At 43.5% G+C, this 26,817-nt stretch overlaps 1 protein-coding gene across 3 annotated transcripts in view; it reads right to left on the bottom strand.

Moving 5' to 3' along the window:
* The window catches only part of obscnb (obscurin, cytoskeletal calmodulin and titin-interacting RhoGEF b), a 656,492-nt gene that overhangs the window by 270,247 nt on the left and 359,428 nt on the right, over nucleotides 1-26,817 (bottom strand). For 2 of the 3 annotated variants that reach the window (XM_085987453.1, XM_085987451.1), the window contains 4 exons: nucleotides 22,575-22,841; nucleotides 11,703-11,978; nucleotides 10,635-10,907; nucleotides 9,015-9,305 (listed from right to left, as the gene is read on the bottom strand). In XM_085987453.1, coding sequence (XP_085843579.1) covers nucleotides 9,015-9,305; nucleotides 10,635-10,907; nucleotides 11,703-11,978; nucleotides 22,575-22,841 — 1,107 coding nt within the window. The remainder of the gene's footprint in view (nucleotides 1-9,014; nucleotides 9,306-10,634; nucleotides 10,908-11,702; nucleotides 11,979-22,574; nucleotides 22,842-26,817) is intronic. The other variant, XM_085987452.1, reaches the window with a different exon arrangement.

Here is a 26,817-nt window from a genome sequence, read left to right as displayed (position 1 = left end):
ACTACGTTACAGGCGCTATATAAATACAAGTTGTTGTTGTTATTGTTCCATACGGATATAATTATTTTGAAGCACAACCCGGACCTAAGCAAATTTCTATTGCATAAAGGCTTTACTCCATATTTGACTGCTTTACAGCAATGCAGATTCAGCCTTCGTGCATAAAAATATTTGAAATATGAAAGGCATTTAAAAAAAAAAATCTAGATACCTCCATCCCAACTCATTTTATGTAGCTTCATCTGTTATTTTCAAACTTTATTTTTTATTTACTTATGTATTTATATCTGTACTCCATAGATCAGAGGAAACACAGAAACATTCTATTAAAAAATTATCGTTAAATTGTAAATGTTTATATTTTCCCAAAATGACAGTAAAAGGAAGTTTCATCATAAGGTCCCTATAAAAATCAAAAGGTTACACAGACTTATTATTATTATTTTAGTTAATTTCTATTTTCTTATTTTGTTGCTGATTGAAATATAGAATCATAGTAAAACTTACAGCACAGGAGGCCATTCAGCCCATCGTGCCTGTACTGGCTCTTTGAAAGAGCAGTCGTGCTTAGTCCCACACCGTCCGCTTTTTGTCAATAACCCTGTAAATTCCTCATCAAGTACCTGTCCAACTCCCTTTTAATATTATTTATGGAATCAGCTTGCACCATCTTTTCAGATAGAGCGTTCCAGATCCCAACAACTCGCCGAGCGAAAAAAATTCTCCTCAGCTTCCCTCTAGATCTTTTGCCAATGATTTTAAATCTATGACCTCTGGTTATTGACCCACTCGCCAGAGGAAATAGTTTTTCTCCATCTACTCGATCAAAACCTCTCATCATCTTGGTGAGACCACACCTGGAGTACTGTGCACAGTTTTGGTCTCCTTATCTAAGGAAGGATATACTTGCCTTGGAGGCGGTGCAACAAAGGTTCACTAGATTGATTCCTGGGATGAGAGGGCTGTCTTATGATGAGAGATTGTGTAGAATGGGCCTATACTCTCCGGAGTTTAGAAGAATGAGGTGATCTCATTGAAACATACAAGATTCTGAAGGGGATTGACAGGGTAGATGTGGAGAGGTTGTTTCCCCTGGCTGGGTCTAGAACTAGGGGGCATAGTCTCAGGATAAGGGGTCGGCCATTTAAGAACGAGATGAGGAGGAATTTCTTCACTCAGAGGGTTGTGAATCTTTGGAATTCTCTGCCCCAGCGGCTGTGAATGCTGAGTCTTTGAGTATATTCAAGGCTGAGATGGATAGATTTTTGGACTCTAGGGGAATCAAGAGATATGGAGATCGGGCGGGAAAGTGGAGTTGAAGTCGATAATCAGCCATGATTTTATTGACTGGCGGAGCAGGCTCGAGGGGCCATATGGCCTACTTCTGCTCCTATTTCTTATGTTCTTGAAAACCTCTATTAGGTTACCTCTTAACCTTCTCTGTTCCAAGGAGAACAGTCCTAACTTTTATAACCTTTCCTCATAATTGAAGTCCCTCATCCTTGGTAACATCCCGGTAAACCTCCTCTGTACCCTTCCCAAGGCCTTTACATCTTTCCTGAAGTGTGGTGCCCAAAATTGTCCAGAATCTCCAGGCTTAACCAGTGATTTATAAAGTTCTAGCATGATTACTTTGCTCTTATATTCTATGCCTCTATTCACAAACCCAAGTGCTTTTTTAACCATTTTATCAACTTGCCCTGCCACCTTTAAGGATTTGTGTAAATGGACACCGAGGTCTCTCTGCTCATCTACACTTGTCAAAATCTTGGCATTTATAGTATGCTGGCTTTCCATATTAGTCCTTCCAAAGTGCATTACTTCACACTTCTCCGCATTGAACTTCATCTGCCATGCTTGCACCCATTTCACTGTCCTGTCCATGTCATCCATTTAAGCAAAATGGCATTAAAATGAATGACAATTTAATGTAACCTTGACTTTTTTGAACATCTCATGCCTTGCAAGTGAAAAGCAGTGCTGAACAGCCTTAATAAAATGCAGCGTCCCATTTCCAGATGAAAGTCTCTATTGAAACATCTATAAACTGTAGTTTTTTTTTACTGTAGTCTTTTTTTTTAAACATTCTTATTAAAGGAAATTTGTTATCAAAGAATTCTGTATCACTCCGAAACCAATCATCCCTCTTGGTTTCTCAAAAAAGTTATAGATCACAGAACTCAAAAAGACATTTAACAGACAGATTTTAATTGGAGTGCCACACTTACCGCCTCATTCCTGCTCCAATCATGCCCAGGTTTTATACAAGGGCGTCCCTTAATCAGGCGGGAGCCTCATTAAATGATGCTAATGATGTACATAGGATCCGAACTGCAATTTTGAGGTACAAATGTGCAAAGCATGCGCTGCACAGGCTTCACACATTTGTACCGGGTGGTGAGTGGCCTAACCAGCGCTCCTTAAAGGGACCGCTGGAGGCTGGTCACAAAATGGCCCAGGAATTATCTAGGGGGTGATTTTTTTTTTTACCACCCCCGCAACAGGAGGGAGGGGTTAAATCAGCAAATCCCGACCCCAACCCGGCGCAATCGTGCCTATTTCCATTTGAAACGCGGCAGCTCTGGGAGTGTCTGAGTAACCGGCTCTGGAGAAGCAGGTCCGTGATTATAATATGTTGGCAGCCATTTGAATTTAACGCTGGCCGGCTGGGTTTCCCCAGAGTTCAGGAAACCTGGCAACTAAAGGGAAGCGAGCACCCGGATCCAGCAGCTAAGTGCTTTTTATAGAATTGCTTGTAGGCCAGGAGCAGCAGGAGTGGGAGGAGGGTTCAGGAGAGGGGAAACTTAGAAAGTTAAAGAGAAAGGACAAGGCAATAGTGCAGGGTAGGGAGGGAGAAAGGAATAGAAGGATATGCTGAAAGGGTTAGATGAAGAGAGGGAGGATGCTTGTGTGGAGCATAAATGCCAACATAGACCAGTTGGGCCAAATGGCAGACTCTATGCTTGCAGTGGGCTGCCCATTTAGCACCCGCAGCTTGCCAGCGAAATGGAAATGGAAACGGATTGCTAAATGACTCAGGCTTCCCACCGGCAAAAACGCTCCACCCGCTGCCTGCCTGTTCTCTGCCAATACAGTAGTTAAAAACGACTCTAGCAACTTTATAATAAAAATTACTGATATTAAAAAGGAGTACTTTTGCTCCTCTGACAGCTCAGTTGTTTTTATGAGTATAAGCGGGAAGGTCTCAGGTTTGATCCTGTGCTGAGTTAGCTGATATCAGCCAGGAGGCAGTAGGAGGGTCTTACAATTAGCTAGCTCAGTAAGTTAGGGAGGGGAGAGGTAGCTCAGGTTTCCATTTATGATAGCTGTCCAGCAATCCCTGCTTGAATCCTGGGATGAGAGGGCTGTCCTATGAGGAGAGATCAAGTAGAATGGCCCTATATTCTCTGGCGTTTAGAAGAATGAGAGGTGATCTCATTGAAATGTGTAAGATTCGTAGAGGGCCTGACAGGGTAGATGCTAAGAGGCTGTTTCCCCTGGCTGGAGAGTCAAGAACTAGGGGTCAAGTCTTAGGATAAGTGGTCCGCCATTTAGGACTGAGACGAGGAGAAATTTCTTCAGTCAAAGGGTTGTGAATTTTTGGATTTCTCTATGTCAGAGAGCTGTGGATACTCAATCGATGAGTATTTTCAAGACCGAGACTGATAGACTTTTGGGCACTAGGGGAAATTAAGGGATATGCAGATAGAGTGGGAAAGTGAAGTTGATGCAGAAGTTCAGCCATGATCTTATAGAATGATGGGCCGTATGGCCAAACCTGCTCCTAATTTCTTAGGTTCTTGAAATATGCATGTCTGAACATCAAGTGATTTGGTGGCCTCTGCAATTGAGTAGCCTACTGACACATAAGAACATAAGAAATAGGAGCAGGAGTAGGCCATTCGGCCCCTTGCGCCTGCTCCGCCATTCAATAAGGTCATGGCTGATCTGATCTTGGCCTCAACTCCACTTTCCTGCCCGCTCCCCATAACCCTCGAGTCCCCTGTAGTTCAAAAATCTGTTTATCTCAGCTTTGAATATATTCAATGACTCAGCCTCCACAGCTCTCTGGGGTAGAGAATTCCAAAGATTCCCGACCCTCTGAGAGAAGAAATTTCTGCTCATCTACGTTTTAAATGGACAACACCTTATTCTGAAACTATGACCCCTAGTTCTAGATTCCCCACGAGGGGAAACATTCTCTCAGCATCTACCTTGTCAAGCCCCTTCAGAATCTTATATGTTTCAACAAGATCACCTCTCATTTTTCTAAACTCCAATGAGATTAGGCCCAACCTGCTCAACCTTTCCTCATAAGACAACCCCTTCATCCCAGGAATCAACCGTGTGAACAATCTCTGAACTGTCTCCAATGCAAGCATATCCCTCCTTAAATAAGGAGACCAAAACTGGACACAGTACTCTAGGCGTGGTCTCACCAACACCTTGTACAGTTGTAGCAAGACTTCCCTACTTTTATACTCCAGCCCCCTTGCAATAAAGGCCTTCCAAATTACTTGCTGTACCTGCATGTTAACTTTTTGTGTTTCATGTACGAGGACACCCAGAACCCTCTGTACCGCAGCATTCTATAGTCTCTCTCCATTTAAATAATATTTTGCTTTTCTATTCTTCCTACCAAAGTGGATAACCTCTCATTTTCCCACATTATACCCCATCTGCCAAATTCTTGCCCACTCACTTAGCCTATCTATATCCCTTTGCAGACTCTGTGTCCTCCTCACAACTTGCTTTCCCACCCATCTTTGTATCGTCAGCAAATGTGGCTACAGTACACTCGGTCCCTTCATCCAAGTCATTAATATAGATTGTAAATAGTTGAGGCCCCAGCACTGATCCCTGTGGCACCCCACTAGTTAGTTTGCCAACCTGAAAATGACCCATTTATCCGACTCTCTGTTTTCTGTTAGTTAGCCAATTCTCTATCCATGCTAATATATTACCCCCAACACCATGAGCTCTTATCTTGTGCAGTAACCTTTTATATGGCACCTTATCGAATGCCTTTTGGAAATCCAAATACACTACATCTACTCGTTCCCCTTTATCCACCCTGCTCATTACATTCTCAAAGAACTCTAATAAATTTGTCAAACACGATTTCCCTTTCATAAAACCACATTGACTCTGCTTGATTGTTTATGATTTTCTAAATGTCCTGCTATTACGTTCTTAATAATGGATTCCAGCATTTTCCCAATGACAGATGTTAGGCTAAATGGCCTATAGTTTCCTGCTTTCTGTCTCCCTCCTTTCTTGAATATGTGCGTTACATTTGCGGTTTTCCAATCCAAGATTCGAGGGAATTTTGGAAGATTACAACCAATGCATCCACTATCTCTGCAGCCACTTCTTTTAAGACCCGAGGATGCAGGCCATCAGGTTCAAGGGACTTGTCAGCCTTTAGTCCCATTAGTTTGCCTAGTACTTTTTCCTCTAGTGATAGTGATTGTTTTAAGTTCCTCCCTCCCTTTTGCCCCTTGATTTTCCACTATTATTGGGATGCTTTTAGTGTCTACCATGAAGGCAGATACAAAATATTTGTTCAAAGTCTCTGTCATTTCATTGTTTCCCATTATTAATTCCCCAGCCTCATCCTCTAAGGGACCAATGTTTACTTTAGCTATTCTCTTCCTTTTTATATACTTGTAGAAGCTCTTACTGTCCGTTTTTATATTTCTTTCTAGTTTACTCTCAATCTATTTTCTCCCTCTATTATTTTTTTTAGTCATCCTTTGCAAGTTTCTAAAAATTTCCCAATCTTCTGGCCTACCACTAATCTTCGCAACATTGTATGCCTTTTCTTTCAATTTAATACACTCCTTAACTTCCTTTGTTAGCCATGGATGGTTCATCCATCTTGTAGTGTCTTTCTTTCTCACTGGAATATACCTTTGTTGAGAGTTATGAAATATCTCCTTAAAAGTCTGCCACTGCTTATCTACCGTCTTACCTTTTAATCTATTTTCCCAGTCCACTTTAGCCAACTCTGGCTTCATACCCTTGTAATTGCCTTTATTTAAGTTTAAGACACTAGTTTCAGACCCAAGTTACTCACCCTCAAACTGAATGTTAAATTCTATCATGTTATGTTCCCTAGAGGATCCTTTACTATGAGATCATTAATTAATCCTGTCTCATTACACATTACCAGATCTAAAATAGCCTGTTCTCTGTTTGATCCACAACGTATTGTTCTAAGAAACTGTCCTGAATACATTCTATGAACTCATCCTCAAGGCTACTATTGCCAATTTGATTTGTTCAATCTATATGATTAAAATCGCCCACGATTATTGCAGTACCTTTCTTAGAAGCCCCCATTGTTTCTTGATTTATACTCTGCCCCAAAGTGTAGCTACCGTTAGGGGGTCTATAGACTACTCCCACCAGTGACTTCTTTCCCTTATTATTTATTATCTCCACCCAAACTAATTCTAGATCTTGATCTTCCGGGCCAAGATCATTTCTCACTGCTGTACTGATCTCATCCTTTATTAACAGAGCTACCCCACCTCCTTTTCCTTTCTGCCTATCCTTCCGAAATGTCAAATATCCCCAAATATTCAGTTCCCAGCCTTGGTTACCTTGCAGCCACGTCTCTGTAATGGCTATCAGATCATACCCATTTATTTCTATTTGTGCCGTCAATTCATCTATCTTGTTACGAATGCTGCGTGCATTCAGAGAAAGAGCCTTTAATTTTGTCTTTTTACCATTTTTCCCTACTCTGACCCTATTTGCTGGTGCACTCTTATGCTTGTATGCTCTGTCCCTTTCTGTCACACTCTGGTTATCATTACCCCTATAGCTACCCTGCACTATTGCCTTGTCCTTTCTCTTTAACTTTCCCCTCACCTGAACCCTCCCCCTACTATTTAGTTTAAAAAGCCCCATCTACAGCCCTAGTTACTTGATTCACCAGGACACTGGTCCCAGAGGAACAGCTCCCTCTTTTCCCAGTACTGGTGCCAGTGTCCCATGAATCGAAACCCATTTCTCCCACACCAATCCTTGGGCCACGCATTCAACTCTCTGATCTTGTTGACCCTATGCCAATTTGCTCGTGGCTCAGGTAGCAATCCAGAGATTATTACCTTTGTGGTTCTGTTTTTTAATTTAGCCCCTAGCTGCTCATACTCTCTCAGCAGAACCTCTTTCTTAGTCCTACCTATGTCGTTGGTACCTACGTAGACCACGACAACTGGATCCTTCCCCTCCCACTCCAAGTTCCTCTCCAGCCCCGAGGAGATGTCCTTAACCCTGGCACCAGGCAGGCAACACAGCCTTAGGGACTCACGCTCTCAGCGGCAGAGAACAGTATCTATCCCCCTAACTATACTGTCCCCTACCACTACTACATTCCTTTTTACTCCCCCAACTTGAATGGCCCCCTGTACCATGGTGCTGTGGTCAGTTTGCTTATCCTCCCTGCAGTCCCTGCTCTCGTCCACACAGGCTGCAAGAACCTCGTACCTGTTGTACAAGTGCAAGAGCTGAGGCTCCTCCAGTGCTACCTTCTGGATCCCCATACTTACCTCACTCGTAGTCACACCCTCCTGTCCCTGACCACGGACCAAATCTGAAGTATTTAACCTAAGGGGTGTGACTGCTTCCTGGAACACAGTGTTCAGGTAACTTTCTCCCTCCTTGATGTATCACAGTGTCCGAAGCTCGGACTCCAGCTCATCAACTCTGAGCCGAAGTTCCTCAAGCTGCTGACACTTAATGCAGGTGTGGTTGCTGTGGATCACACTGGGGTCCACCAGCTCCCACATGCTACAGCTGCAACACAGCACCTGCCCTGACATCTCTATTGTATTTTATTTAACTAATTAGGTTTTCAAGTTTTGAAATACTCAATTGTCTATTAATAGTTTTTAACCTAGGTAATAACCTTATTTAATTTATTAAATTTAGTTATATGCTTTAGGTCTTTACTGTAACTTAACCCACAGTCCTAATTTAACCCTAGTTGTTTATATTTTTCGTTATGTATCAAGCAGCACCTCTTACCCCCACCTCACCGAATTCCCTCACTCACCAAATTCCAGAGTTTAGTACTCTGTAGAAGCAGTACTTCATAGAACTGGACTCCATGTTACTTAACTCAGCTTACTACCTAGGCTCATGCATAAATGGCTAATAGAAGCTCAGGACCCATGAAACTGTACCTTAGCAACAAGTCATTATTCTTCAAGAAAAATTGATGGGAAAAAGTAGTAAAAATGAGTATTTTTCACAATCTCTATGAAAATTATGGCATTTAAAGATCAAATGACACTGACATCATAAAAGTAACAATGAAAGATCCTAAATGATTAATATGCTATATAGTCAGTGATGAGCCATTAGTCTAATTCTTTATGAAGTATAAAATACCCTAAACAGGGCTAAGAATAAGGATACTGCAGTTTAAGCAAAGTAGTCAAACTATAAAGTTTAGCAATATCTATCAAAATTGGAAAAGTTATGTGATTTTCTCCTATTTTAAGCAAGAAGCAGAAAGTAAAACTTAACGGTATTTTTACAGAGATGAAATGGTAGAGGTAAAACTAAGCAGTTTTTTCAGCTCAACAAGCCAATGTAATGTGTGTGTGCTCACACTGTTACCTGCTTTAGATTAAAATTTTTACAGAAAGTATCTTAGAATATAGTGATGGCTTGGCAGAAATACTTTCAGTTTGTTGAAAAAAGTGAAAACATTTACAAATGTAATTTTCTTTACAAATCTAAACCTATTAATCATTGATAACAACTTTTAAGACTCAAGTCCTTTGATTTTAAAGTATCAGGAGGTACATATGCCTTGTAAAATAGTGCAATGGGAAAGAAAGTGTGACAAGGGAAGCTAAGATGTGCTTTAAAATTAAATTTCTCATTTGATTTGCAAAAGAACCAAGGTCCTGTTGCAGCTCTGATTAGTTGTAAAAGCGCAAAATACATGCAACTGCGTGCAGTGCTTAAAGTGGGTCTGCATTCACAATTCTCACCCAGCAGAACCGTCTGCGGTAAATGAACAGGTTTTCCAGCACCAGCCCGGTTCAGAGCTGAAACACGGAATCTATAACCAGTGCCTGGTATGAGATTAGCAATAGTGAACTCCGTCTCTTCAATGACTTTTGTGTTACATGGCAACCAGCGGTCGCTGTCAGCAGGTTTCATCTCAATATGGTAGCCTAGTATAACACTACCACCGATGTTCAGTGGTGTGAACCAAGACAGGGTGACAGACTGGTGGTTTTTTCTAACAACCTCTGGATCTTCAGGAGGGTCAGGAAGGCCTAGAGGTGCAGAGTTAGAATCATTATTACCGTAAGTTCCTGAGATGATGATCACACAAATAAAATTCGAACATAATATTAATTTGTGTAAACTGTATTATACATTTTTTGACCACCTATATGGATAAATTGCATTTATCCTCAGCTAGATTAAATCCACCTACACTATTTGTTCATTTACAGATCTATTGACAGTCACTTATTTTGTCATGCATATAAACTATTTCAAAATAATTTGCCATAAATACAGATATGATTTCAAGACTTATGAATTGCAAATAAACCAGAATTAGTAAATCCTCCTACAAAAAAGTATGTCTCACTTAAAAATGTGTTCAATGCCTCATGCAAAGAGTTGCATTTTTAGAGTTACTGTACCTCAATAGGTTGATTTTAATAGATTTATCTGAACGGTAAAACAAAAATCACTGATCTATCCATCATTTCACTGAATGCTGATCAAGTCTAAAAATTAACTTCAGGGCTGAAAACACGGTGTGCGCTGCTAGTTATGAAGGTCCTGTATTTGGAATTTTAACAAAGCCATTTATAAATGGGTTAACACTTTTAATAAAACAGTGGACAAAAGAATTTAATAGGAACTGGTTCATGCTTTTGTTACTAATACTGTGTAGTGCAATTTCATTTCTTTCCTTTTCTTCTTTGATTCAGTTATTCGTCTAACCATTATATTTGTAACTGCGTAAGTGGAGGGAGGGAAATCTATCATTAACAAACAGCAATATTCCTCCTCTCCTCCTATTTCCCTGTTGATATTATATCAGGGTCAATAATCACCACACAGACTTACTAACGAGCACAATATTAAACCTGTGTCGAGATGACCTCATTTTGGCAACTCATTATTATTTGGAAGTGTAATATATTGCCATTATTTTAAATACAATTACATTTATAAAAATCAGATCACTTTTATTTAAATTGATGTTTTGATTTTTCATCTTTTCTCAGATACTTGACTCTATGCAACAAAGGAAAACCAGGTTAGAGCCCTTTTCCTTTAAGTGCACTTTTAACTGTTTGATCAGTAGAGATCGGGCAAGAAAAAACAGATTCAGTTCTACTCTCATTTGATGATACAAAACTATAGTAACATAGGATGCTCCACTGAGCAACCCACTAAAAACTGATCTGAGGCCGATAGATTAGAGTGTTAGGCAGTCCAAGAACGCAAACCAGCCACCTCTGGATTGAAAGAAGTTTCAACTTTCCATTAACAGGCTGTTCATGCAATCTTTTAAAAACTTTTAAGGAGTGCAATAAATCAATCTCACATGATTTCATTGATGTCAAACTCTAGTATCTTACCAATAACAGTTACTTTTGCCGACGTAATGGCATCCCTTGAAGCAAAAGTTATTTCTCCGGAATGATTACATTGGGCATTTTTCAGTATGAGTTTGTAAGTGTTTTTCTCTGCCTTTGTTTCCCAATGTTCATCTGGTTGGATATCAGTTTCATTCAGATACCAGCTTACTTCAGTAATAGGGACCACTTCACTCAATACACATTCAAATTCAGCATGATTGCCTTGGACCACTTCAGTATCACTCATTGACTTCAAAATGTTAACATGCCATCCTACATAGAAGAAATATATATATGTATATAAACACACACACATCAAATAAGTAGCGTCCTTTACTATCATTGTGACAAATGTCAAATTAGTATGTGAATTCAGGATGTGAAGGCCCTTGAGAGGGTGCAGAGGAGATTTACCAGAATGGTTCCGAGGATGGGGGATCTTAACTACAAGGACAGGTTGGATTTGATTTAGTTAGAGCAAAGGAAGTTGAGGGGTGATTTGATAGAGGTGTACAAGATTATGACGGATTTGGATAGGCTAGATGGGGAAAGGCTGTTCCCACTAGTTGATGGTACAGGGACTATGGGGACACAGATTTAAGGTTTTGGGCAAGAGATACGGGGGGATGTGAGGAAAAACCTTTTTACACAGCGAGTGGTGATGACCTGGAATTCTTTGCCGACAGAAGTGGTGGAAGCGGAGACACTCAATGTTTTCAAGGGGAAACTGGATAGGCACTTGAGTGAAATAAACTTGCAGGGCTACGGGGATAGAGCGGGGGAATGGGACTGACTGGATTGCCCTACACAGAGAGCCGGCACGGACTCGATGGGCCGAATGGCCTTCTTCTGTGCCGTTATGACTATGACTCAAGAACCAATCATAGGAAAGAGATTATTAGGGCTCATAAAAATTCCTCAGTCCAATGCTTTGGCAACTATATTTAGAAGGAACCAATTTTTTCCCTCTCTATTGCTGTAATAATTAAAGCTAAATTGGAGAGGACTAGTTTCCTCTTGCTTCCCAAAAGAAAATTTTACAACATGGATGTCACTAATATTTTTTACCTTTAACATTTAGATACGCTGATGACATGGCATTTCCAGATACAAAGGTCACGCGACAGCTGTCCGAGGGAATTAGGTTCTTTAAGAGTAACAGATGTCTTCCTCCAGCTTCAAAGATTGCCGCTTCTACGTTTTCAGACTGTGTAATGGCAATACCATCCATCAGCCACTTGTAATCATGTAATTCTGGTCTGGACAAGCGACATTCAAACAAAGCTTCACCACCTTCCGCTGTATCTACATTCTCCAGCCCTTCAAGAATATCAGGTTGCTTTGCTGATTAAAGAAAATACAAATACCACAGTGACTCGCACTAATTTTTTGAAATAACATGTTAGCATGGCAATGGCTTGACCTTTAAAAATTATGCATATTTTAATACTATGGGGGAAAAATTGGGTCGCGCCCCCTTTGGGGCGCTAACTTTGCCGGGGCGATACTTTTAGCGCCCCGAAGAAGTTAGCGCCCCTATGCCGGGTATTGAATGGTAGCGCCCCAAGCAGGAGGCGGGGCGCTACTGGAAGCGCTCCCCCTCCCTCTTGGGGCACTACCATTCAATATCACGGCGTTACGTGCAATGTCAGTGTGGTGATTATTCTTTATGTTTAGTAAGAAGTATTGTGATTGGTTGTTTGTTTCCTGCCTTGGGATATATGCTGTAATCTCATTGGTAGTTGATGTCATGTGATTTGTGGTGGCCATCTTAAATTCAGTTCTTTCCAGCCTTTAGTTGGGACTGGGTGTTGAAGATGTGCTACAGGATTTTTAAGTTAATAAATTGAAATAAAGAATAGATTTGCCTTTCTAATCTAGGCTTTATTAACTTAAAAATCCTGTAGCACATCTTCAACACCCAGTCCCAACTAAAGGCTGGAAAGAACTGAATTTAAGATGGCCACCACAAATCACATGACATCAACTACCAATGAGATTACAGCATATATCCCAAGGCAGGAAACAAACAACCAATCAAAATACTTCTTACTAAACATAAAGAATAATCACCACAGTCAGCACATAGCGCTGCGGTACTGCAGGCCTCCCTCCCCTGGTCAAAGGGGAGGGGCCTAGCGCAGCGCGCACGGGGGCCCTGCTGGACCACCGGGGAGCGGGGTGCCTGCAAAAGAGCCCGGCACTCAAGAGGAGTGCAGAGCTGACCGATTGCGGCCGGCACCCGGCAGGAGGCGGCGAAGGGGGCAGGTGCTGGCAGGCGGCCCAAAAAATTGGTCGCCCAGCACCTGCCCTTTAATTTGCGGTGTCGTGGCCGCAAACACAGCACCCTGACCCTGTCAGACATAGCGTCTGGCGGTAGGTCAGGGGGGCGCGAGCGAAGTTTGCAGCCGGGGCGTGAGCAGGGCGCTGCGCACAGCAATGTCGTCATCGGCGGAGGTACAGGAGCGTGGGACACTACTGACTACCACCGGCGCTACCCTCTCGCTGAATTTCGCGGGAGGAGTTAGTGGCGTAGCACCTGGGCGCTATGCGCCCCGTTTGCGCCCCCTTGGGCAACTAACGGGAGGCGCAAAGCAACCCAATTTTTCCCCCTATACTTTTTAGTTCCATCTTGTGCTTCTCAAAATGAGGGATATTCACGCTTGGAAATAGAACATAGTGTCATTTCAGACACCCAGTGCCACCATGAAGCACTCCCAGGTTAGGTATAGCATGAATAGCTTCCTCTACTCTGCCCAACAATGTGCCTCAGCCTCAAAAATGTTGCTACTACACAAGTATGACATTTTCTACTTCACGCATCAGTCATCTTGTGATTTCTGTGACTGAGATTTCCAATTTATGCTGCATTAGGGGCACCTTTAAGCTGTGCAATAGGAAAATGGCTCTTTTCAATTTTTTTTAACGAAAGGCTTTGCATTGGATCAGAATGCATTCATTGTAAATCTGGGAATGAGCATTTCCTTATTAATTATCGGACACTTGCTAAATTATAAAGTCAGTAAAAAGGAAGAAAAACAGTACAAAAGCAAAATACTGCGGATGCTGGAAAACTGAAATAAAAACAGAAAATGCTGGAAATACTCAGGTCAGGCAGCATCTGTGGAGAGAGAAACAGAGTCAATGCTGCCTGACCTGCTGAGTATTTCCAGAAAAACAGTACAAGTGTTTTGTTAAACTTTTAACTCCCCAATTGGAGAGATGGATGTTGGACATCTTGGGGAGTTAAAAGTTTAACAGTGTTATGCCAGAAGATTAATGGACACTGCACATGTATGCAAAGAACTAGGGGCTAGAAATTCATGGCCTTAGCGCCACCCCGTAGCGCCATTAAATAGCGCTAAAACAGTGGCTGCTGCTCTTTTGTCTGCTGCTGGCGGCTCCCCCGGTGGTGGCGGTTTTCATGCTTACCTTTGCACTGCCGCTAACTGGAAGCGCCATCCCCAACAAAATGGCGGCATTGTGATATAAATCGGCGTGCAACGCCAACTTTACATCACAAGTGCGAACTTCAACCCTATGGCTGAATTAAGCGCTGGAACCTAAGTTCTCCAGGGCAAGCAGGCTGACAGTGGCGATGTCTGCACCTCTTAAAGGGTCACACACATCGTTCATGCAAGTTTGAATTTAAGGTTTTATACTTTTTTTAAATTTTATTGAAGTGGTGGCTTGCTGCAATAGATGTGAAAAGTATTTTTTTTAAAGTGTATAGGGATTGCTGCTGGACACTTGCAAGGGCTTGGATGGTAAATGAAGGCCTTTGAGAAGACAGAACATGGGTCACGCAACATCTGTGGAGAGAGTTCACGTCTCAGATCGAGATGCTGCCTGACCAGCTGAGTATTTCCAGCATTTTATGCTGTCATTTCACATTTACAGCATTCGCTTACAGAGGAAAAATGCAGAGGTATTGTGTATAAAAAAAATTGTTAGCATTCTACAGAAATGGTGCAGTGGTTATTTAATATACGGGGGAGAGGGGGAGATGGAAGGGGGAGAGGGGGGATGGAAGGGGAGGAGGGGATGGAAAGGGGAGAGGGGGGATGGAAGGGAGAGAGGGGAGAGTGGAAGGGGGAGAGGGGAGTGGAAGGGGGAATGGAAGGGGGAATAGAAGGGGGAGAGGGGGGATGGAAGGGGGAGAGGGGGGGATGGAAGGGAGAGAGGGGAGGGTGGAAGGGGGAGAGTGGAAGGGGGAGAGGGGAGGGTGGAAGGGGGAGAGGGGAGGGTGGAAGGGGGAGAGGGGAGGGTGGAAGGGGGAGAGGGGGGATGGAAGGGGAGGAGGGGATGGAAAGGGGAGAGGGGGGATGGAAGGGGGAGAGGGGAGAGTGGAAGGGGGGAGAGGGGAGTGGAAGGGGGAATGGAAGGGGGAATAGAAGGGGGAGAGGGGGGATGGAAGGGGGAGAGGGGGGGATGGAAGGGAGAGAGGGGAGGGTGGAAGGGGGAGAGGGGAGGGTGGAAGGGGGAGAGGGGAGGGTGGAAGGGGGAGAGTGGAAGGGGGAGAGGGGGGATGGAAGGGGGAGAGGGGAGGGTGGAAGGGGAGAGGGGGGATGGAAGGGGGAGAGGGGAGGGTGGAAGGGGGAGAGGAGGGTGGAAGGGGGAGAGGAGGGTGGAAGGGGGAGAGGGGGGATGGAAGGGGGAGAGGGGGGATGGAAGGGAGAGAGGGGAGGGTGGAAGGGAGAGAGGGGAGGGTGGAAGGGGGAGAGGGGAGGGTGGAAGGGGGAGAGGGGGGATGGAAGGGGGAGAGGGGAGGGTGGAAGGGGGAGAGGAGGGTGGAAGGGGGAGAGGAGGGTGGAAGGGGGAGAGGGGGGATGGAAGGGGGAGAGGGGGGATGGAAGGGAGAGAGGGGAGGGTGGAAGGGAGAGAGGGGAGGGTGGAAGGGGGAGAGGGGAGGGTGGAAGGGGGAGAGGGGGGATGGAAGGGGGAGAGGGGAGGGTGGAAGGGGGAGAGGGGAGGGTGGAAGGGGAGAGGGGGGATGGAAGGGGGAGAGGGGAGGGTGGAAGGGGGAGAGGAGGGTGGAAGGGGGAGAGGGGGGATGGAAGGGGGAGAGGGGGGATGGAAGGGGGAGTGGAAGGGGGAGGGGGTGATGGAAGGGGGAGAAAGTATCGAAGGAGGGAGAGAGGGGATCGAAGGGGGAAAAGAGGAAAGGGGATCACAAGGTGGGAGTGAGGGGATCGAAGGGGGGGAAGAGAGGGGATTGATGGGGGGGCGGGGGGGAGCATGGGATCAAAGGGGGGGAAGAGAGGGGATTGATGGGGGGGCAGGGGGGAGCACGGGATCGAAGGGGAGGAAGAGAGGGGATTGATGGGGGGCGGGCGGGAGCACAGAGAGGGAGGAGGTCAGAGAGAGGAGCTTGGAGAGCGGGAAAAAGGTCAGGAACTCGTGGGGGGGGGTCAGGAAATCGGGGAGAAGGTCAAGAACGTGTTTGGGGTGGGGGAAGCACGGTGAGAACTGTGTTCTCTGAAAGCAGTAGGGTTAGCAATGTGAACTCTGGAGCCTGGCTGTCACAATGAATGGATCAAAAATGACACATTATAGTGAACTTGATTACTCTCCATCAGGCAGGATCAAATTACAAATTCCAGACAAACTGTTGGGTGTGTATTGTCCTCCAAGGGGACTAATCAGAAATCTGGTTTTGTCCTCCAAGAGGACCAATCAGAAATTTGGTGTTGCAAATAGACACGACCCTCTTTGAAAAGAGAGGCTCAGTGAACTCCCTTTATGTAGCAGTGTACTGCAAACTGCGAGATGTTGATTATACCTCCAGGAGCAGCCTGGAAGGAGTCAAGACGCGTAAAAGTTAAGAGTCACGATCGCATCGACAGCCAGAGGCAATGCCGTCCTTGTCTTGCTTTGAGGTTGCCGTTGTGGCTGCAGCAGTTAGCAGATTTCAGTCACAACCTCTTTCGTGAAGAAAAGTTTTCCCTAGCATTGGACCTCGCTGAAGTTGAGGTAAGAGAATTGTACCCTAAAGACCCTCAGTGGATATGGCCTCCTGATGAGAGCCCTTCTCCGCCCCCCTCTTCTAGCATCTTGTCCAGCTCTGCTTGACCTCTCTTCATTATCCCAGTCATGCTCAATTCCCAGAGGAAGCCCTACCAGGTCATTCATGTCTAGAAGCAACTTGTTTCAGCACAAGCTTTTGAATCAACAAAAAAGTACTTCAGCACCAGCCAGATCACTCCCTATAGACTATTTAAAATTTATCCAAAAGAAAAGCTCCAAAACCACATATAATTGTGCCAGCAGCCAGGAGAAATAATCCAGCATCTAACCTGTAAGTAGTTCATGATCCCTTTAAATAGCACTGGTGGGGGGTCCTTCATTTCGTTTAACGTGTGTTTAGCTGTGCGCAGGCTGGAGCGTGGCGATTGAAAATGGCAGGGCTGGCGTCAGATCAGCATTGCATACTGATTGACGTCATAATCTGCCTGTTCTGCATGCTGCCAGTGGTCATTAGTGCACGCACACAAACCTCTTTACCAAGATGGTGTCTGCCGCACTTCCTGTCGGAAGTGTGCTGACGGATCTCAGACCCCATTTTCAAGTGTTAGGAGGCTGTATAGCAGCTAAAAGATGGGCGCTACACAACCCAATTTCTCCCCCATCAATTTGAAGTTTAAATTGTTTTGTTTTTTTAAAAAGTCACAGATAGTCTGAGAGACTGAGGGCACTAAAACATGCTTCACGCCTCCTCGGCTCCCAAACTCTATGCTGTGCTACTTAAAGCTACCTGTAACAGGGAGGGGCATTAAGTGAGAACATTTTCAGAAAGATTGTGGGCAGCTCAACCGCATTTGATGCTAAAGAAAAAAAAGATTTAAAAAGGTGAAGGGAAGAAATATTTTTCTCAACAATACTCAAGAATAAAACCACTTCACCTTGCAGTATTATTTTAAATTGAAATTGTGGACCACAAAATTTCATTTAGAGAACAGGGCTTCAGTACAGTTACATAAATAAAAGAAAGGCTTGCACCTTTTCATGACCTCAGGATGTTCCAAACTGCTTTACAGCCAAATAAGTACTTTTGTAGTGTAACCAGTGTTGTAATCTAGGAAACATAGCCGCCAATCTGCGCACAGCAAGACCCCACAAACAGCAATGTGATAATGACCAGATAATTTGTTTTAGTGATGTTGATTGAGGGATAAATATTGGCCAGGACACCGGGGAGAACACCACTCCTCTTCTTCAAAATAGTGCCATGGGATCTTTTACATTGGGGTGCTGAGGCATGATAGGCCTCACTGCCCTTCACCCTGCAGTATTATTTAAATTGAAATTGTGGACCACAAAATTCAATTTAGAGAACAGGGCTCAGTACAGTTATACAATAAAGGGCAGATGGGGCCTCGGTTTAACGTCTCTCCGGAAGACAGCAACTCAGACGGTGCAGTATTCCCTCAGTACTACACTGAAATGTCTAGAGTAGGACTTGAACACACAACGTTAACAGATCTAGCAGCTCAAAACTGGGCATCCATGAGGCGCTGTGGGCCATCAGCAGCAGCAGAATTGTATTCCACCGCAATCTGTAACCTCATAACCCGGCATATCCCTCACTCTACCATTACCATCAAGCCAGGGGATCAACTCTGGTTCAATAAGGAGTGTAGAAGAGCATGCCAGGAGCAGCACCAAGCGTACCTAAAAATGAGGTGGCAGCCTGGGGAAGCTGCAACACAGGACTACATATGCATGCTAAAAAGCGAAAGCAACATTCTATAGACAGGGCTAAGCGATCCCACAATCAACGGATCAGATCAAAGCTCTGCAGTTCTGCCACATCCAGTCATGAATGGTGGTGGACCATTAAACAACTAACAGGAGGAGGAGGATCCATGAATATCCCCATCCTCCAATGATGGTGGAGCCCAGCACGCGAGTGCAAAAGACAAGGCTGAAGCGTTTGCAACCATCTTCAGCCAGAAGTGCTGAGTGGATGATCCATATCGGCCTCCTCCTAAGGTCCCCACCATCACAGAAGCCAGTCTTCAGCCAATTCGATTCACTCCATGTGATATCAAGAAATGGCTGAGCGCACTGTATACAGCAAAGGCTATGGGCCTCTAGCCAAGCTGTTCCAGTACAGCTACAGCACTGGCATCTATCCGACAATGTGGAAAACTGACCCGGTATGTCCTGTCTACAAAAAGCAGGACAAATCCAATCTGGCCAATTACAGCCCCATCAGTCTACTCTCAATCATCAGCAAAGTGATGGAAGGTGTCATCGACAGTGCTATGAAGCAGCACTTACTCACCAATAACCTGCTCACTGATGCTCAGTTTGGGTTCTGCCAAGATCACTCGGCTCCCGACCTCATTACAGCCTTGGTCCAAACATGGACAAAGGAGCTGAATTCCAGAGGAGAAGTGAGGGTGACTGCCCTTGACATCAAGGCAGCATTTGACTGAGTGTGGCATGAAGGAGCCCTAGTAAAACTGAAGTCAATGGGAATCAGGGGGAAAACTCTCCACCGGCTGGAGTCATGCCTAGCACAAAGGAAGATGGTTGTCGTGATTGAAGATCAATCATCACAGCCCCAGGACGTCGCTGCAGGAGTTCCTCAGGGCAGTGTCCTAGGCCCAAACATCTTCAACTGCTTCATCAATGACCTTCCTTACAACATAAGGTCAGAAATGGGGATGTTCACTGATGACTGCACAGTGTTCAGTGCCATTCACAACTTCTCAGATAATGAAGGAGTCCATGCCCACATGCAACAAGACCTGGACAACATTCAGGCTTGGGCTGGTAAGTGGCAGGCAACATTCGTGCCACAGAAGTGCCAGGCAATGACTATCTCCAACAAGCGAGAGTCTGACCACCACCCCTTGACATTCAATGGCATTGCCATCACCGAATTCCCCACCATCAACATCCTGGGGGTCACCATTGATCAGAAACTTAACTGGACCAGCCACATAAATGCTGTGGCAACAAGAGCAGGTCAGAGGCTAGGTATTCTGCGGCGAGTGTCTCACCTCCTGACTCCCCAAAGCCTCTCTACCATCGACAAGGCACAAATAAGGAGTGTGATGGAATACTCTCCACTTGCCTGGATGAGTGCAGCTCCAACAGCACTCAAGAAGCTCGATATCATACAGGACAAAGCAGCCCGCTTGATTGGCACCCCATCTACCACCTTAAACATTCACTCCCTCCACCACCGGCGTACTGTGGCTGCAGTGTGTACCATCTACAAGATGCACTGCAGCAACTCGCCAAGGCTTCTTCGGCAGCACCTCCCAAACCCGCGACCGCTTCCACCTAGAAGGACAAGGGCAGCAGGCGCATGGGAACACCACCGCCTCCAAGTCACACACCATCCTGACTTAGAAGTATATCACTGTTCCTTCATCATCGCTGGGTCAAAATCCTGGAACTCCCTACCTAACAGCACTGTGGGAGTACCTTCACCACACAGACTGCAGCGGTTCAAGACGGCCGCTCACCACCACCTTCTCAAGGGCAATTGGGGATGGGCAATAAATGCTGGCTTTGCCAGCGACACCCACATCCCATAAAAACGAGAAAAAAAAATTCTGACTCAGAGACAAGAGTGCTACCCACTGAGCCACAGCTAACACCTAGCAATATTACATCTTACATTCTATATGTTACACTTTTACTAATATTTGTTGCAACAATGCATGCTATTGAGCTCCTAACCGTAAACACACTATCAACTCAAACAAGCAACTTATAAGTTAATTCAAATTAAAACATTTTCTTATTTTCCTTTCCAAGCTACGCAAGAAAGCCAAGCAGTGAATGATTACCAACCTATAGAGCTCTAGAATTGTGTGCATGCTATATATACCCTACAACTATCAGCAGCTTGATTGGTTATGAATATTCATATGCTGAGCATGCACGTGAAAATGCTGTCATGACACTACAAGGCAACTGGTGCTGTAGGTTAGGGGAGGGGGAAATTCTCCTCCACGAACCCACATAATTGCGGGCGGGATTGTGGCAGAAAATGGGGGCATTGAGACCAATCATAAGATCAGTGCAGATATAACTAGGCACAATTTCTAAATTAGTTTGCCTGGGTTAAGGCACCATCAGGCGCTGACTCAGATTGCAGCTGATCTGGGATTTGCAAAAAGATTCTACTTTACACAGGCAGCCTGTCATACTGTTCTGTTGACCTTCCTTAAAATATTCCAAAGTTAATAAACCCTGTCCTCCAAAAAATCCTTTCCAGGCAAAAGTTACTTGTAATAGTTATGACTTCATTTTCCACAGGGACAATTCTAAACATAGCCATGTCAGTTGCTGAAACAATACACCAAATGCCATAGGCCTCATTGTTTGAGACAAAAGAATGGGCAACTGTTTCCTGCTGCAACACAATATCCTGCAATTGGTTTTCAAACAGGGGCAGCAAATTTGGAAAAGGCCCCCATCTCCCCATCTGTCATAGCTATCTGGAGCTGCATGATGCTTTGGTCAACAAATCCTATTCCTATTGGGCTCATTGGCAAAACTGGCAGTTGAATGCCTCAAAGCACTTCTCAAGGGCAACTAGGGATGGGCAATAAATGCTGGCCTTGCCAGCGACGCCCACATCCCACAAACGAATAAAAAAGATTCTCAGTCGGAAGTATTAGGATTCGTCTTCTACATGGTGGGTTCCCATTCTTAGATAGAACCTAAAGCACAACCACTGAGTCTGCAATTAAAAGTACTCGCTGAATCTCAGTATTTTAGAGTTCTATGTTGGCAATGAGCCAATCTTTGTTACCATAATCAGGAAAGATGCAGTCATGAGGAGTCTGCTGACCCTAAACAATAATGCTTTTTTTCTAAAGCTGATGTGTGTTACATATCATGTCTTTATTCTCATAAATAGCACCTGATGTGATCTATATGAGAACAGGAGGTATGGGTCTATTCTGAATCAAGAGACCCTGCAGCTAGTACATTGAGGCTTTGGGCAATAAGATTTATTAGCATGAAGAATTTCACACCATTAGTGAAAATATGAACAAAGTGAGTGGCACTGACAGAAATTTACAAAGATAGTAGTCTGTGTGACTAACAGGCAGCTTTACTATTAACAGCTAAACTCTGACAGATAAGGCTAATGGAATTGCAAAAGGTTCTTCCGGGTTTGATTTTTTAAATTGCAGAAAGGCCCTAAAAAGTTTCTTTTTAACTCAGAGCTTGTAATCACTAATTATTTTTTCCAAACATATCCCCCCCCCCCCCCCCGCCTATTGTGTATCCAATTCTTACAGCTGGGCAACTATCTCCTGAGCCACTGCCAAAACTACCTGTAGTAGGTACGTATAACTACTGGAAATCAACAACACCTTCTGATCTTCTCTCCTTCAGAAATTCATCTGTCACTTCCCTTGTAAAATGTGTCATGACTAACCTGGCTCACCCCTGCATTCTTTGCATTTCATTTTTCATTGCTATGTGAATCCCATTTAGGAAAGTCATTTTAAATGTTCTTCTATTTTAGAAACTAAAATTTTAAAGGTTGATTATCTGAGACTTGGCAGATAAATTTGTACGGCCCAGTGTGAAGAGGGACTATTAATAGATACAGCAGAAAGCTTTGGAAAAGGAACAAACCATAAATGTGTTCCCTGACTGGATGAGATGATTATGATCATCAGTATTTTAATGTATTAAGAAACCGAGGTGAAAGGTTAGAACCAAGAATGCAAATCACCACAATGGTTGAAGAGAGTTAGTGTGAGGATGAGATTAATTAATAAATGGTGGTTTAATGATTTCAAGCCTAGGTTTTAAAAGCATTGTAAATATGCCATTAACAAATATACTGTATCCTTCTGTATTTCGTTTAACTTCTTGTTAGGTTAAATTGACATTTAAGATTTAGCATAATATGCACTATGTTTTGGGGCAGCATTATATTTCTCCAGGGCTCACCTGGAACACTGAGCACTGCAGCAACCTTTGTTCCAGCTGCCTCACAAGTATACGTCCCACTGTCCGCAGGGGTGACATCACAGATTTTCAGTTTTGCTACATTCCAGTCCTGGTCAATAATCACGTGATGACCATCAGGCTGAATCTCTTTGTCATTTCTTCTCCACAGAGCCTTGACTGGTCTGGAGTACTGACAGATAAACTCTGCTGTGCCATGTTCCTCTCTAGTAATATCTTCCATTTCGCTTACTACCTCAACCGTTGGATCTGTCAATCAATATGCCACAGGAGATTTATTAGTAGCACTGAAAGAAAGCCCAATATTTTGAAAGTTCATTTATCCTTATTTTAACAGATTGCAACATGGGTTCCAGGAGGTGACACAACCAATATTAGTGTTTTTGATTATTCCCTGGTTAAATGATGAGGGTTCACATCATAGTGCTGGAGTGGAAAGTGTCACTTGTAGTATTTTTTTAAGGTCAATAAGGTCACAACTAACAGTGATGAAACAGCTTTAATCCCAAATCTTCGGAGAATATGTTTGTTGTGCTGTATGTTATATGTTCTATATATTAACAAAAGGCTACCTGAAATCCAGATTGAGAACCAGCAAAACTCATCTGATGAGACTTTGAACATTATTCAAAGCTGGAATTTAGAATCAGCCACGCTGATTGAACTGCTTAGTAGACAGGGCTTTAAACAAATGAAGGGGGGATGAGAGGATTCAGGAAAGAGTAAATTTAAAAGCAGCGAGAGAAATGTCAAGGCTCTAGAGCAGAGTAGAGTAGAGTTTTGGGTAAAAATAAGCAGAGTGGGTCAGGAAGAGACAGAGAGAGTAACAAAGGAAATAAGGCATCAGTGACTAAGGTGACATCAGGGAAAAGTAGAAATAAGTCAAAGCTAAAGGCACTATATCTGAATGTGCGAGGCATTCGCAACAAAATAGATGAATTAATAGCGCAGGTAGAAATTAATAGGTTTGATCTAATAGCCATTACAGAGATGTGGTTGCAATGTGGCCAAGGTTGGGAACTAAATATTCCAGGTTACTTAACTTTTAGAAGAGATAGGCAAAATGGAAAAGGAGGAGGGGTAGCCCTGATAATAAAGGATGGGATGAAGACAGTAGAGAGAAAGGATCTTAGCTCCGAAAATCAAGATGTAGAAGGGGCAGAAAGGGGCAGAAAACATTGGTGGGAGATGTTTATAGGTCCCCAAACAGTAGTTGTAATGTAGGGCAGAGTATAAGTCAGGAAATTAGAGGCGCATGTAACAAGGGTAATACAGTAATCATGGGGGACTTTAATCTACACATAGACTGGGCAAACCAAATTTGCAGTAATATTGTGGAGGACGAATTTATGGAATGTATACAAGATAGTTTTCTGGATCAGTATGTTGAGGAACCAACTAGGGAACAGGCTATTTTAGATCTAGTATTGTGCAATGAGAAACGGTTAATTAATAACCTTGTAGTAAAGGGGCCTTTAGGGAAGAGTGACCATAATATGATAGAATTTTACATTGAGTTTCAAAGTGATTTGGTTAAATCCAAAACTAGGGTCCTAAACCTAAACAAAGCAAACTACGTAAGTATGAGGGGCGAGTTGGCTAAGGTAGATTGGGAAACCAAATTAAAAGGTATGACGGTAGACAAGCAATGGCTAGCATTTAAAGAATTAGTACATAATTTGCAACAAATATACATTCCTTTAAGGCATAAAAACCCCATAGGAAAAGTGGTCCAACTGTGGCTAACAAGAGAAGTTAAAGATAGTATTAGATCAAAGGAAGAGGCTTATAATATTCCCAAAAATAGTAAGCCTGAGGATTGGGAGGGTTTTAGAATTCAGCAAAGGAGGACCCAGAAATTGATAAAGAAAGGGAAAATAGAATATGAGAGTAAACTAGCGAGAGACATTAAAACAGACTGTTAAAGCTTCTATACGTATGTAAAAAGGAAAAGATTATTGAAAATAAATGTGGGTCCCTTACTGGCTGAGACAGGAGAAATTATAATGGGGAATAAGGAAATGATAGAGAAATTAAACAAATACTTTGTGTCTGTCTTCACAGAAATAGTGGAGAACCAAGGGTCTAGCAAGAATGAGGAACTGAAAGAAATTAGTGTTAGTAAAAAAATAGAACTGGAGAAATTAATGGGACTGAAAGCTGATAAATCCCCTGGACCTAATGGCCTACATCCTAGGGTTTTGAAAGAGGTGGCTATAGAGATAGCGGATGCATTGGTTGTCATTTTCCAAAATTCCAGATTCTAGAATGGTTCCCGTGGATTGGAAGGTAGCAAATGTAACCCCACTGTTTAAGAAAGGAGGGAAAGAGAAAACGGGGAACTACAGACCAGTTAGCCTGATATCAGTAGTAGGGAAAATGCTAGAATCTATTATTAAGGATGTGGTAACAGGACACTTAGAAAATAATAGTAAGATTAGGCAGAGTAAGCACAGATTTATGAAAGGGAAATCGTGTTTGACAAATCTGTTACGAGTTTTTTGAGGTTGTAACTAACAGGTGTAGGATTTCGCAATAATTTTGAAATTTCCTACAGTTCTGAAGATTAATTTTGATTAAAGAATACCTGGGTAATATACCTTAAAAAAATCCAGGGGATCAAAATGGCCACCAGACCGCATGGCAAAAGGCAAAGGACTTGAAAAGGCAGCTTGTGTATGTGCCTGTGAAAAAGGTGAAGATCAAAGATGGCTGACCAGACTGCCAATCAAAGGCAGTTCAGGGAGTTTCCCCTCCCTGCAGACAATCGATGTGTTTACAGAAACTGCTACACAAAGGATTAACCACTTGAGACTGGTTTCAGTCTGACCACAAGGACAATGACTTTCTGTTTACAATACCTTCAAGGCTATTTACTCAAGCAATCAAGGAAATAGCTTTATTCGATGGCCCATCACAGACAATTAAGACACATTCAAACCACTGCAGCTTTATTCAAAAGCCCATTCACAGACAATGATTGACACATTTAAACTGAGAAAAGGAACAGTTTAAACGAGTGGGTAATTCATCCAAACCCATCCTAGACAATGGGGCAGCTTGGATCCCTTTTGTTTTAGCCCAGATACATCCGGATCTGGGCGGGAACATTTCGGCCCCAAATTGGGGTATAAAAGATTGCTTCTCAGAAGCCATATCTCTCTCTGTAGCCTCGCCTCCATGCTCTCTACAACGTGGGAGTCTGCCTGAAGAAGTGGAACACCAGCAGTTTACTTTTAAAATACTGGGGTGTTTTTTACTTCGGGGCAGTGAAGGTCAAAGATCGCAGGGCACGGAGAAGGCGTTTTCATTGGTGAGCATATATTTTTCTGGCCTTTTACAAGGCAACTTAGAATAGGTATAGGGGTGGGAATTAAGTGGGAATTTTGTTAGAACTGCGATTTTAGTCGATCTTCCCTCGTTGTGTCCGTTCTCTCCTCCCCTATTTAAGTAAGATGGTGTTGCACTGAGCAGAGAAGTGCTTCAGTGGACACCGAGTGGCTGTATTTTAAAGTCCTGTATTAAAAAGGAGTGTTGCACCTAGCAGAGAAGTGCTGTGGTAAACACTGTGTAGCTGTTTTTAAAGTGCTGTATTTAAAGGAGTGTTGCACTAAGCAAGGAGCGCTCTAGTGGACACTGAGTGTACTGCGTTAAGCAAAAGTGCTGTACCAGGCATAAGTGCTGTATCGATTACATTTTAAGTTGTTTCTTTCTTTTGTTTCAATAAATACTGGTCTGTTTTGCACCCAAACCACGAGTCACGTTTTCTGTCTACATCGCTACCGAATAAGTCTGGCGGTCAGAACCAGGAATAGGGGAGCGCTTCGAAACCGCACAGGGGTCCCTGGAGCAGCTCAGAGGCTTCTGACTGGCCAGAGACAATAACCCCAACCCCGCTGTTAATTCCTACACAGAATAGATAAGGGGAAACCAGTGGATGTAGTGTATTTGGATTTTCAGAAGGCATTCGATAAGGTGCCCCACAAGAGGTTATTAAACAAAATTAGGGCTCATGGGATTAGGGGTAAAATACTAGCATGGATTGAGGATTGGTTAACGGACAAAAAAGAGAGCAGGAATAAACGGGTCATTTTCGGGCTGGCAGGCTGTAACTAGTGGGGTACCACAAGGATCAGTGCTTGGGCCTCAGCCATTCACAATCTAGATCAATGATTTGGATGAGGGGACCAAATGTAATATATCCAAGTTTGCTGATGATGCAAAG

This window comes from Somniosus microcephalus, chromosome 5 (assembly GCF_052327205.1).
Source record: "Somniosus microcephalus isolate GS21.2 chromosome 5, FLI_Smic_1.0, whole genome shotgun sequence".
Taxonomy (NCBI): Eukaryota; Metazoa; Chordata; class Chondrichthyes; order Squaliformes; family Somniosidae; genus Somniosus; species Somniosus microcephalus.
The sequence above is the reverse complement of the archived record's forward strand: the minus strand, read 5'-3'. Positions and strand labels throughout refer to the sequence as shown.